Genomic DNA, 12,380 nt, shown 5'->3' with positions numbered 1-12,380 from the left:
TTCTCATGTATGTGTTGTTGTTTTTTGAAATCTAAACACTTTCACCAAATCTTTAACATTAAATTTGGATCATAACATTTAAACATGTTAAGTTCTAATATTTTTATTTTGAAAATAAAATCTTTTGATCAATAAGAACCCACTTGGAAGAGGATAATTTTAATTAACCTTATAAAGGTTTTTATTTGTTTAAAGTACAGAATTTATTGTTAAAAAATTATAAGAGGCTAAAAATAACAAACCTCCAATGGACTTGCTCTAATGACCCTCTATATATCTCTCTCTCCTAAACCTTACTAGTATTAATTAAAATCTATGGAGAGAAGAACAAAAAGGTGGTTCCGAGGAATCCATGGGAAATGTAGCTGAAGCTCATGATTTCTTATGGTCCCTCTTAATGACCACTACCATTTTACTAATCTTTTTCCCTTTCTTTTTCTATTTAAATATATTTACAATATATAAAAAAAAAACAAATTCACATAATAAAGCATATCTAATCAGAATTTCAAAAGAAACATATACAGTATTTATAGCTTACTGATAACTTAGATTATAGTAGTACACTATATTCCTACAAATATGTACTAGATTATGACCCGCAATATACCGCGGGGCAAACTTTTTAAAAAAAAAATATACTATTTTAATACTAATTTTGCTAATATACTCTTTTGTTAATTTTAGTAATTTAGTATATAATTCGTGGTATACCGCACAACGATTTATTTTTTAATACAATCTTAATTAAATCAGTTTGATTCGACATATTTTATATTGGTGTTGTTAAAACAGTAAAATAAGGATTTAAACTGTATTGAAGTATCATATTAATAATATTTTATTTTTTAGTATTATCATTTCAATCATGTAATATCATATATCACGTCTTGTAATATAACTCGTTGGTGTTATTTTGAAAATTTAATATGTTTAAAGATTCATAATTTTTAAATTTTTTATTAAGTTTAGATATATCAGTTATAAATTATAAATTTCTTAAAATTCTATAATTTACAATATACAGTAAATTTACGATATATGTATGTTGAACACACACTTTTTATATTAATTAAGTAATATATGTTCATTTAAAAAAATTCAAATCACAATATATGCAGGAAAAATATACATTTTTATCAACTTTATGTATTATATGATGATTCACTACATTTAAATTTTAAAATAAAAAAAAATGATTGGAGAATAATTTTTTAATATGGAATAAATCTTTTAAATAGCTATATTAATTATAGAATATTATATATATGGATATTTAAAATATTTTAATTTTGTTTGGTTATAAAGATAGTAGAGAGAATTAACTAAACTTGTTTGGACATGAATATAAGACATTAAATGTAAAAACTTTTCAAAACTGATTTTTAAGCAAAAACTGCTCCAAACAGTATATATGTATATAGTAATATACACACTTCGCATTGATATATTTAGTGACGCATATATAGAAACGTTTGATATGAATTTAATAGACGTGACAATAAATACAAGAGGCCATTGGGGACTAGAGAATGATAGAGAAATTTAATATATTTGTGGTTATGCGGATGGGTGGATGTGTTGGGACTCCACAATAATCTCTATCTGCATCATCATTAAAGTTTGACACCATGCATTCCTATCTATTTTATATGCCCAGAGTCCAAGCCCCGATTTTAAACGTTTTCAGTTTTGACTATTCCTTTAGACGTGCAGATCTTTTCGCAAATAGATGAATCCTTGCATTATCTTTTTATCAGTATGTCATCTCTATCAAACATAGGGGATAAAGAATATGCCATTCGTTCACAATTTTATGTTTTGAAAATGTGATTCCGTTAACTAAAAATTTGTCCCAAAGAAAAAAAGTAGATTAATTACAATTTGATTTTCTAAATATTTTCAATGTCAAAAATAATGGAATCACATTTTCGAAATACCATTCATATCCACATAGTGCATATGACCAAACTTATTCACGAGCAAACAATATTTAAGATGTAGAACTAAATTTACAAGAAATGTATAGTTTGAATGGTAACACTTTTTTGTTTGAATTATCTGTTAACAAATCAATAAACGGAATATTAACATTTCCTTTTGAATTACTTAATTGAAGTTGATAAATTTTGTATAATAAAAAATAATCCACTATTAGACGTTCGGCGTCATGTCGATATAATTTTTGCAGCGAATTCAACAATTTTTTTTCCCTTCTATTGGTTCCAATATAGATGCAATACCAAAATGTAAAACAACCGACATAGACACATAGAGATATTTAAATATCACACTTTTATCAAAACAAGAAAATGGTATTTGTTCTATTAGAAATAATAGATTATTTACATATTTGTTTTCGTAATTAACATAGAATAGTTATCATAGTTAATATAAACCTGATTAACTAACCTAAAAATAATACTGTAGTGTCAAATGAATGATACGACAATTATGACGTTCAACGCCACTGAAGAAAAGAAAGGAAAAAGGCCAATATAGATTCCTTCTTTGGTCTTCTTCACCAACACAAACGCATATTGTACTTACTGATTGGGCCAACAGAAAAATAAAATAAAATAACAGTTAGCTTATTCTTTTAAGTTAAGAAAATAAAATGAAAACAAAATAATCGTGTTTTTTAAATGACATCAGTTTCTTGTTACATATGCAGGTCCGTACTATATTTTTGAAGGTCTAAAACAATGTGGATAAAGTATGGCATTTCGATATTTTCCATACATTTTGATACAATATATTTATTATATATATATATATAATACTATACAGTATATAAAAAGGGTTCAAACTTAGTGAAACCAAAACACCAAGAACTCTTCAATTTTGGCGTTTGCTATTTAATGTTTTATCAACATTGTGGAGATTTTTAAGATTTTTTTGTTTTTAAAAAATTGTTTGATTATAATATAAAAACTCCTAACTGAGTGATGGGGATGTGTTTTGAGGAAATAGGATTAGTCAACGATGTGATCGATACGTAGCACCAAATAATCACCATTCACCAATGCATATATGAAGTGAACACACATTCATTTGCCAGATCTTGTTGAGACACAAAAAAGGTTAGGTGTAAAAATAATGAAGTTGTATGTTGGGTCGAGTAATAGGGACCATGTAGACTAACTGGGCTAAGAGTTAAAACGGCAGCCGCCGAAGGAAACCTTAATTCTCTGAGATGAGTTTTCTGTGTGTGTGTTTTATATGGCTTTACGTCTTCTTCATTTCCATTGGATCTTTCTCTCTTTTCGTGTATGTTTGTTGTAGTTGATTGATTTTTAGGGTTTACTACAAGAGGATTGTCATGTTTTAATGGGTGTGGAAGGTGGGTATGTTTTCTTGGTGACACTTCTTGCTGCCAACAAAAAGAAAAGAAAAGAAAAGAAACAAAAGTTTAAGAATGAGACAAAAGTAGAATGAAGAAGAGATGATGACAAATCCATGAACTTGTTATTATGTTTCTAGGGTCCCCAGAAAGCGAGTGTGTAGCTCTAAATCATAACTTTTTTTTTGATAAGAGAAGAAGAAGATTCATGAACATAATTTGCTAAAAAAAACGAAACTTTGATTGACCCTATTTGGGAAAAATCAATGAACATGAAAGAGAGAAAGTAAACAGATATAAAATTTGTCTAACGTCTTACAAGCTTTGTTTGTCCGCAAATGCTCTGTTTTTATCTGAAAACAGAGAAAAAGGAAGAGAAAGACTTACGGACTGAGTGAGTGAGACAAGATACGATCCATGACCTTTTGAGAAGTTTCTAAACAAGCGATTTGACGAGAATGGGTTTCCGTTGAGGCCAACATTGGATTTGCCAAAATGGTTAGTTTCTACTTTCGATTAGCAGCAGTCTCAGTTTCCTAATAAAAAGCCACAAGGTTTATTTCTTAACTTTTAAAGAAGCGATGATTACTGGTTCGTTCCTGCCAATGATGAGCCTCGAGGGATCTTCCCCATCCGTTTATTTCTCCTAGACGAAAAATTCGATTGTTTGTTATTATTACTAGCAGCCACGAGTTGGTCAGACTGGTTTTCTTATGATTTTTTTCCCATTAGTCAAGTAGTATCCAAAAGAGGGAATTTTGGGTGAAGAGAAAAATATAAAAAAGATGGGAAACTTGGTGAGCAAGTCATATTCTTCTGTATTAATGGAGACTTGGTGACCAAGTCATATCCTTCTGTCTTAATGGATAGGGTTTTAGGAGGAGAAGATCACCAACTGTTTTTTTTTGTCTTTTCTTAATTCTCTTCCTTTCCGTTAAGAACATAATTCATGTCTTTGCTTCTCAATCAGCCCTCGAAGTTCTGCTTTCGAAGACCTGTGTTGGTGAGATCCTCTCCTCATCTCTCTAATGCCCTCCCATCGTTGATGTTGCAAAGTCACTGTCATGCTCTTGTCTTGATCTGCGCTGATCCATGTAAAGTTCCCGGAAAAATCATCATTAGGAGGTCAGGTCTACGTTTTCACAAAGGCATTTCTTTTGAAGAGTTGGTTAGAAAGTTGGATGAGGAAGATGAGAAGGATAACAAGTTACGTAGAGATTTGTATAAGGAAATGGGAACGATGGGACCATCCAATGGATGGCTACCTACTTTGAAGGACGGCGTGTTGAGTCTCCGAGAAGTAAATATAAACAGTGTCACAGATCCAAAACGCATTTTGCTGCCTCCTCTTGTAACTCTGCCTTATTGCCAAACCCAATATATCACCAACGTCGCCATGTCTTCGTCTTTCCCTGAAGAAGAGGACTGTGTTGTGGCTGTCAAGTTCTTGGGTCCTCAGCTCAGCTTTTGCAGACCGGCTCAAAGCAACTCCGAGTGGGTCAACGTCCGAATGACAGACCCCTGCTTCTTCTCCTCCCTTGTCATGTATTCTAAGAAAGATGACATGTTTCGCATAGCCGGCTCTGGAGGCCACCTCATCGGATCATGGGATCTCCACAACCCTAGCAACAACCCAAAGTTGCAGAGCTTGCGGTTTCAAAACCTTCCCAAGATGTCCGAGACAAAACGAGAGCTTTTGGATTCGTGTAACACAAGGGAACATTTGGTGGAGTCGGTAACCACCAGTGAAACTTTGATGGTTAAGTTGTACAGGAAGACCGCAGAGATCGTCGAAGGTGTTCCGAGAAGGAAAACAGAAGCAATAATGGTGTTCAGGCTAGACGAAGAAGGAAACGCTGTTTACACTCAAAACATCGGAGATCAAAACATTTTCCTCACAACATTCATAGGATCTTTCTCTCATTTCTCTTTGTCTGTTTGCTGTAGTTGTTTGGTTTTTAGGGTTTATTGAAAGAGGTTAGTGATGTTTTTGAATGGGTGTGGGAAAGGTGTAAGGATGATATGGTGATGACAAAAGTGTATTTTATGGACTAGAGTTTCAGATATGGGATTCTTCTCCCAGTAGTTGAAGATTAACCCCTTGGCTGTCTGAATATTATTATTAGCCCCTCTTCCTTTCATATCAAATCTTGTCTTTTTTTTTTTTTTTTTAAATCCATTATTGAATAAAGTTTTGTTTTTGAAGGCTTTTTGTTTGGATTGGATGTGTTTATTCATGTTTTTGTTTGGGGTATGAAAAAGCTTATGATGATAAAAAAAACAATTATCTTAGCGGATTTCAGTGAGGTTCTCTTTGAATTTATGATCTGAATTTGTTACACACACTGAGGCTTTTTCTTTTATTGCCCTATTTTGGTTTGGTTGAATTGGTATTATGTTTTGGTTTGATGCTGATGCAATGATGAGAGAAAAGCACGAAGAGTGTGAGAAGAGCAGTGGGTTATACCGTGAGCTCTCCTTAATTAAACGACTTCTCCTTCCACTGAGCATTTTCCTTTATTTTGTTTTTTTTCCTAATTGATGAAAGTTTTTTTGTTTGTTGCCTTTTTGTTTTAAGGCGTCCATTACCAATTCTGAGGGATAAATACAATTCCTTCAGGTATATTTGTTGTGGTATATCCTGATCATCTTGCTTTTTTCTATGCCTTTTGATCCTGGAAATGCCTCGTATATTTATCTTGGAAATTGGAAGGTGTTACATTTAATAATTCACATGACATGTGTAACTTGGTTGAGGGCTGATGGTGGTGTAAGTTTTTCCTCTGTAAAACTTTTGAACTAATTTCAATTGACAGTTAATTGTTATATGTAAGTGCAACCATTGTGCTTGTACACGACTTCAAAAGTGGTGAACCTGTGTAACCTGTTGTTGGTTGGAGTCGAGGACTATAACAATGCATAGTGACCAACGAGGCTGCAATATGCTTTCAATTGGTCGAAGGTGTTGGCAATGTAAAATAATTAATCACATTTTTACTCCGCCGAAGGGTCGGAAATTTTTTCCAAACACTACATTCAAAACTCAAACACCTAATACATCGAAGGAATAAAGCACGTAATGGAAATGATTTTCATAATGGAAATGATTTTCATAATGAAAATGAAGTTGTGAAAGAAATCTAAACAAAGATCTTGCGCTTGAACGATTTATCTTTACTCCAATCGAGAGACATCTTGATCCAGACCTAATTCATTTAAAATTGCAAGTACGGTAGCAACCATGCAATGAAAAGAGCAATGATGTGTTGTATCTGGTGTTCCAAGCCTCTTCAAGATGAGAGGGTACATGCAACGCGACTTACAATTTATGCAAAATGGCCGTGACATACTATTTGGTATGCCAGAAACCGCTATTGTGCTTCTTGGCATGAGCCCTGACAAGTCTCCTATCACACACTTTATATGCAAACTAGCTTGCTGATCTTTACAAGTGTAAAACCATATATTTGGATCGGTTTCTTTTTCACAAATGTCACACCAACATTTCCCACTTGCCTTGTCGCGATAGCAGAGTGAGAGATGATGACTGTCAACTCTATGCTTTACAACTTGTGGTAAAGTGGCGCAGTCAAAGCCCAATGAAAATCCACAACCCTTTTCAATCCAAGAGAGCGCAGGGTATGTCAACTTGTTGCAAGCATTGCATTGTATCCTTTCTTTTGCTCCAGTGTGATATAGAGGATGATTAGGATGACTTGGATGAAAAAATGGCTCAGAAATTGAACCGCAATGAGCATCTAACATCTTCTCCCCATACTGATATTTGAAACCATTAGATGGTTTATTACAAGCACGACACCCAAAGAAATTGGTCGTGCTTGTGATTAAAGTAAGTCGTTCATTGCGTAGCACATGCCATTTCCTTCTAGGAAGTTCAGCACACTTCCGGTGGAGAAAGAAACAACAATCGATACAACCATAATAAAAGGATTGAAGACAAATGGGATGGGTGCAACTTGCAATCATGAGAGTGACAATATAATTAATGTGGAAAAGACAAAAATTACCAAAATTCACTAGTTGACTAACATAGACAAAGATATCTTTGGTTTTAGAGTTCCAAAATACTTTTAAATCTTGAACTTTAAAATTTCTCAAAACGTTGATTTTATAACTATCAAATATAATAATAGTACAATACCCATGAGCAACATCTATAGTAAAGGATTTGTACACAAAATTTGAAACCTAAAAGTAATAGAGATCAAACGTAGAGAAGCCTCCATGGTGCTAGAGAGACACAAAGCAGAAAAGTTATCCACCACAAGGATGATCCTCTTAGATTCAATCCTGCTGCTGCAATTAAAACAAGGTTCAACTTCTTTAATACTTAAGAGATCTTAATCAAAAAAGATTGACCCAAGCGTTTTCAAGAGTTACAAACCTTGATTCTTGCTGCTATCAGGCAAAGCAGGTGGAGAAGACGATGATGAGTTTGACAAAGGGATATCAAGATTCAAACAGTCCATTCCAAGTGCACCTTTCCAAACACAAAAACCCAATTAAGTTCTTTGTTTTTTTCTTCAATCAATAAAAATAATACTATAGAACTGTTCTTCTTACAATTCTTGAAGCAAGGAAATGTTGTGATGTTCATGAGATTTTGGTAACCATCACGGCAATCGCAGCTCTATGCAAACGCAGTTGTCTTGTTGCATGACCCTCCTCCACAATCCACCCAATGACAAGCTATACACATCGAGGAAGCAAATGAGTTTAGAGACCCAACGTTTGTTCCCTACTAGTTTTTTCTTAGGAGGACCTTCTAAAGGACGTGCCTCAAGGTCTCAGGTTCGAGTCTCTATAATGGGGAAGGAGTAATATCCACCTAATCTAATCCTTGGCCCGAAGGGTTTTACAGGCCTAAAAAAAGAATGAGACTAGAGAAGTAGATATTCATTGTTACCGTCGAAAAATGAAGTGTTGTTGTCTTTGGGAGGCGTTTTGGGCTGTGCTGGAGAAGCAGCTTCACCGCATGTTAGATCAAAGGTACCTAAAATGATGAATATGTATACTTTGTTATGTTCTCGATATGATCAAAACCAAACTAAACCAGTGATCAAGACAGAGAGGGTTTTACAGTTGGGGGCGATGCAAGGGAGAAACTTGAGGTTATGATCAAACTGCTTCCAACCATCTTCACATTCACATTCATACATAAAAGTTGTGTTCGAAGATGCTTTGCATTTCCCTTTCCCACATTCCACTTCATTGCATATATTATCTGTTCTTTTTTTTTGTTCACAATAATTACATCAACCAACTTTAAAATAAGTCACAATGTATTAAATTCGAAATTTGAGAATGACCCTTCAAAGAAGATCACTTTTTAGTTACTACTCATAACCCAACTTATAAAGATACTTTACTTCTGTCACACAAAAAAAATGTCTGTCTAATTCAAATCCCGGCGGGAGTTAAACCCTAATCTGAACAGAATCACACTTACATGCCTAAACTAAAATTAGAGGAACTTAACTAAAAAAAAAATTAATAAAATTACGTAATCTAGATTTGGATTAAATGATTCCACCAATATCCAAATTTGAGCCAAAAAAGGAAAAAAAACCCAGGAAAAAAGAAAAGTGAGGAAGAGGGAAAGAGAAACAAACCGAACATAGGAGCGAGAAGAGGAGATAGGAAATCGCAAGTGGCTGTCTTCTGGTAGATGAGAAGTAAAGCTGCAACAAGACAGAGTTTGTTCCTAAGACAAGCCATGAATGAATCCTGTGTCTGTCTTCTTCTCCGTTTAATTTTGAAAAACACCAAATAAAGAAAACGAAAGATCGTTCTATTGGACTCTGTTTAATTTGGTTGAGGATTTGGTAAAATTGTGTAAGGTGGTGATGTAAAGTAAATAGTGATGTGGACCGACCGACTTGGCCTTCATATTTTTCTTGAGTTAGTTATTAGTTGATCGCTGAGATCCAATTAATGCGTATAATATTCTTTTCTATTTCTATTTTTTTTTTTTTTGGTAAACAATTTTCTATTTCTTTCTTTTCCAAGGGTCAACATGATTAATCAATTAATCTTGAAAATAATAATCACTCTTATTGGAGCAAAAAGTAAGAAGAAAAAAAAAATCGTATCATATTTTTCATTCTAGATATTGAGTTTTTTTGCTTTTCATATAAGTGTAACATAGCTATTGTGTTTACTTATTGAAGTTCTTCTTCTCCCAAGCATGTGTAAAACTGCCTAAAGTATCATACCAAAAGGAGCAAAATTTCCCATACATGAAAGGAACCTCTTTGTCAAACATCTAAACTAAGGAGCTACTTCCTCATTAAAAGTACCAAAACTATTGGGGAAAAAAAATCCAAAAAGTTATTATTTATTTATTATAGCCATGTGATACTTAAAAATTAGAAATAAAGTGTTTAAGGAACATGCTAATATAAATAAAATGTATATGTTCAACCTAATCGTAATATTTGTATTATTTTTTTGTTTTGAATCCCATGTTTCATAACAACAAAATAATACAAAATATTATTTTCTAGATATATATTACCTCAAAACTTGCACGTCTAGGTAGTTATCCCGTGAAACAGCATGTCAAACATGCTCAACTAGTTTATAAATACACCGTCCATTTTTCCAGGTTGAAAGGCAAAAAAAGTCAAGTCATCGGTCGATCGAACACGCTAATGTATTAAATATCACAACTTCAAGCAGTCGCCAATCGCCATTCTAAAGCAAAATAGTGTTTATATTTTTTTGAATAGTTATTACTTACTAGTAAATTTTGTAATGTAACAAACAACCTATCAATTTATCATTTTCCCCACATGAAGGATTTTTGCTATTCTTATTTATTTTTATTTTTTTAATTATTTATTCTCCCCACAAACGTTCTCTGCTACTTTATAATTCAATTTTAAACTTGCATGATTATATGTGGAGATGTTCATGTTATACTATCGTAGATTCATTCTATTCCATTTTAAAAGTGGATTTTTAACAAGATCCTTCATAATGAAAGCAGGATTAGCCCATCATTATATAAATCTACACTACTATACAAATTAGTTGATAAGTTATTGGGCTTTCCAAAAGTTAAGTTCATATTGTGTCACAAAGATAAGGTATTGTCCGTTTTTTTCTACCATGTGAACTGGTGAAGTGATCTTATCCATAACCTCAAGAACAATTAAGCAAGAAGCGATTGTGAAGGGTCCTCCCTTCATGCTTTTTCTCTTGGTCATTCATGTCTTCTTTTTGTGTGGAGCTTGTTGTGGAGATGAGAGTCACGGTGGAACAATCAAGCCACATTTCTTGGTGAACTGATCAAATCTTGGTGATACTGGAAACAGTGGCGGGTTATAAAAATATTTCTCCATAACGAAAAATTGATTGATTTAGCTGACTATAGTAATGGGCCAAATAGCTATTAGGACCTTGGGCTGCATACGTCAATGCTTCCTCCGCCATTTATAAATTTAACATACACACTTTACCTAACACCTCTAAAGATCCAAATGTAGCATAAATAAACAATACGAAAATGATGTTTACGTCAATCAAATAAAGTTGAAACAGTGAGATAGCTGCTAGCTAGGTTTTAATATGTTCTTGAAAAAGTTGGATTGTCGAAAGAACCGGAAATAGAAGTAGAAGTAGAAGTAATAAGAAGAAGCTATAATACAAGCCTACAATTGTACGCAGAAAAAAATCGACATGATCCGAGAGTTTCGATATGCACACATTTCATCTATAATTTATAAACCAAATAGTAGTAACTCTAAAAAATTGACAGCTCATCCAGTTTAGTAAACATTTAATACGTAGGAATTAAGTGGTTATGTGGTCCATGCATGTGTCTCGATACTAACACGTAAATGGAATTTGGTTTCATTCATACCTATGTTTCTGTATCCTCATATAAGTATCTCCTGCAAATGCAATAAAGAAAAAAATAAAATCTACTGATTTCGACCAACTAAACGGTACGAAGTATCATTATTTGATTAGTCCATTGTCGTATTCTTTAGCAACTCCACCTCTAGTTTACTCCCTCGAGAAAGTGTCATATCATACGTTAAGTCCATATCGGCGAATTCTTGACCAAGAGAATATGAGTGACCAAAACCAATATATACCAAATAGAATAAAATCTTGAAAGTTAAAGTGTTCGATTAGACTCTTGTTACAAGAATTAGAAAGTCAGAACGATAAATGAATCGGCAAACGGCGCCGTGTTTGTTGCCGGCCGCCGGAAATTAATAAGAAAAAGAAATTGCCAACAAACATCGAAGTAATGGTTTGGATAGATCGATGAAACCATAATGGAGGAAGCTAGTCAACGTATTGTAACATGCCATGTGATTGACAGCTTCATACACAGACACCGACACCGACACGTATTATCATGCTACTGTACATATATCGATATTAATATATTGCTCATTGAAGAATTTGTATAGTTAACTATTAATAGTATAATACACGTTAAGGCCATCAGGCAAAACACTTTTCCTGTTCTAAACCCAATTATATAATAAAAAAATAGAATAGTAGACTTAGATCAAAAATATTGGTCTTGGTTCAGAACTGATCCACAGCCCGTTCTAACATTCTTCCTCTCTTCTGATTGGTCGGAAAAAAAATAAGAAGGAAATATTTTCATTTCTCTCATTCCATCGAAATCGTGTCTAGGGTTTGTTTTTCTTTCGAAAACGGCGACAGCTTCGTTCTCGCCATAGTCGCCGCCGAAACTTTGTTTTCCGGCAATTGAAACACCAAAATCGAAAGGAGAAAAGCTAGTTCCANGCTAGTTCCGTCCTATTCCTTCCTTGTCTCCGTCGTTGTCTCCGTCGTTTCCGTTGTCCGGCTTTTGGCAAATCGAAACCAAATCTCGATCGAAATCAAAATCAAAATCGACTCGCCTTTGTCTCCTCCTCTCCTTTGTCGGGCAAATCTCCGGTCATACAGAGAAGGTTTGTCACAGTCGTTTCCTCTTTCAATCTTTGAGTTAGGTTTTATCGATTTAAGGTTAATCTCAAATCTGTAA

The 12,380-nt window shown here is 33.7% G+C and overlaps 1 protein-coding gene and 1 pseudogene across 1 annotated transcript; one reads left to right on the top strand and one right to left on the bottom strand.

The window, feature by feature from the left end:
• Positions 4,259-5,468, top strand: LOC104723704. The gene has a single exon (XM_010442099.2). It carries the CDS (start codon positions 4,293-4,295, stop codon positions 5,313-5,315), a length of 1,023 nt encoding a protein of 340 aa, XP_010440401.1. The 5' UTR covers positions 4,259-4,292; the 3' UTR covers positions 5,316-5,468.
• LOC104723703 lies at positions 7,430-9,243 on the bottom strand (annotated as a pseudogene).

The sequence above is a fragment of the Camelina sativa genome, chromosome 11, assembly GCF_000633955.1.
Source record: "Camelina sativa cultivar DH55 chromosome 11, Cs, whole genome shotgun sequence".
NCBI lineage: Eukaryota > Viridiplantae > Streptophyta > Magnoliopsida > Brassicales > Brassicaceae > Camelina > Camelina sativa.
The sequence above is the reverse complement of the archived record's forward strand: the minus strand, read 5'-3'. Positions and strand labels throughout refer to the sequence as shown.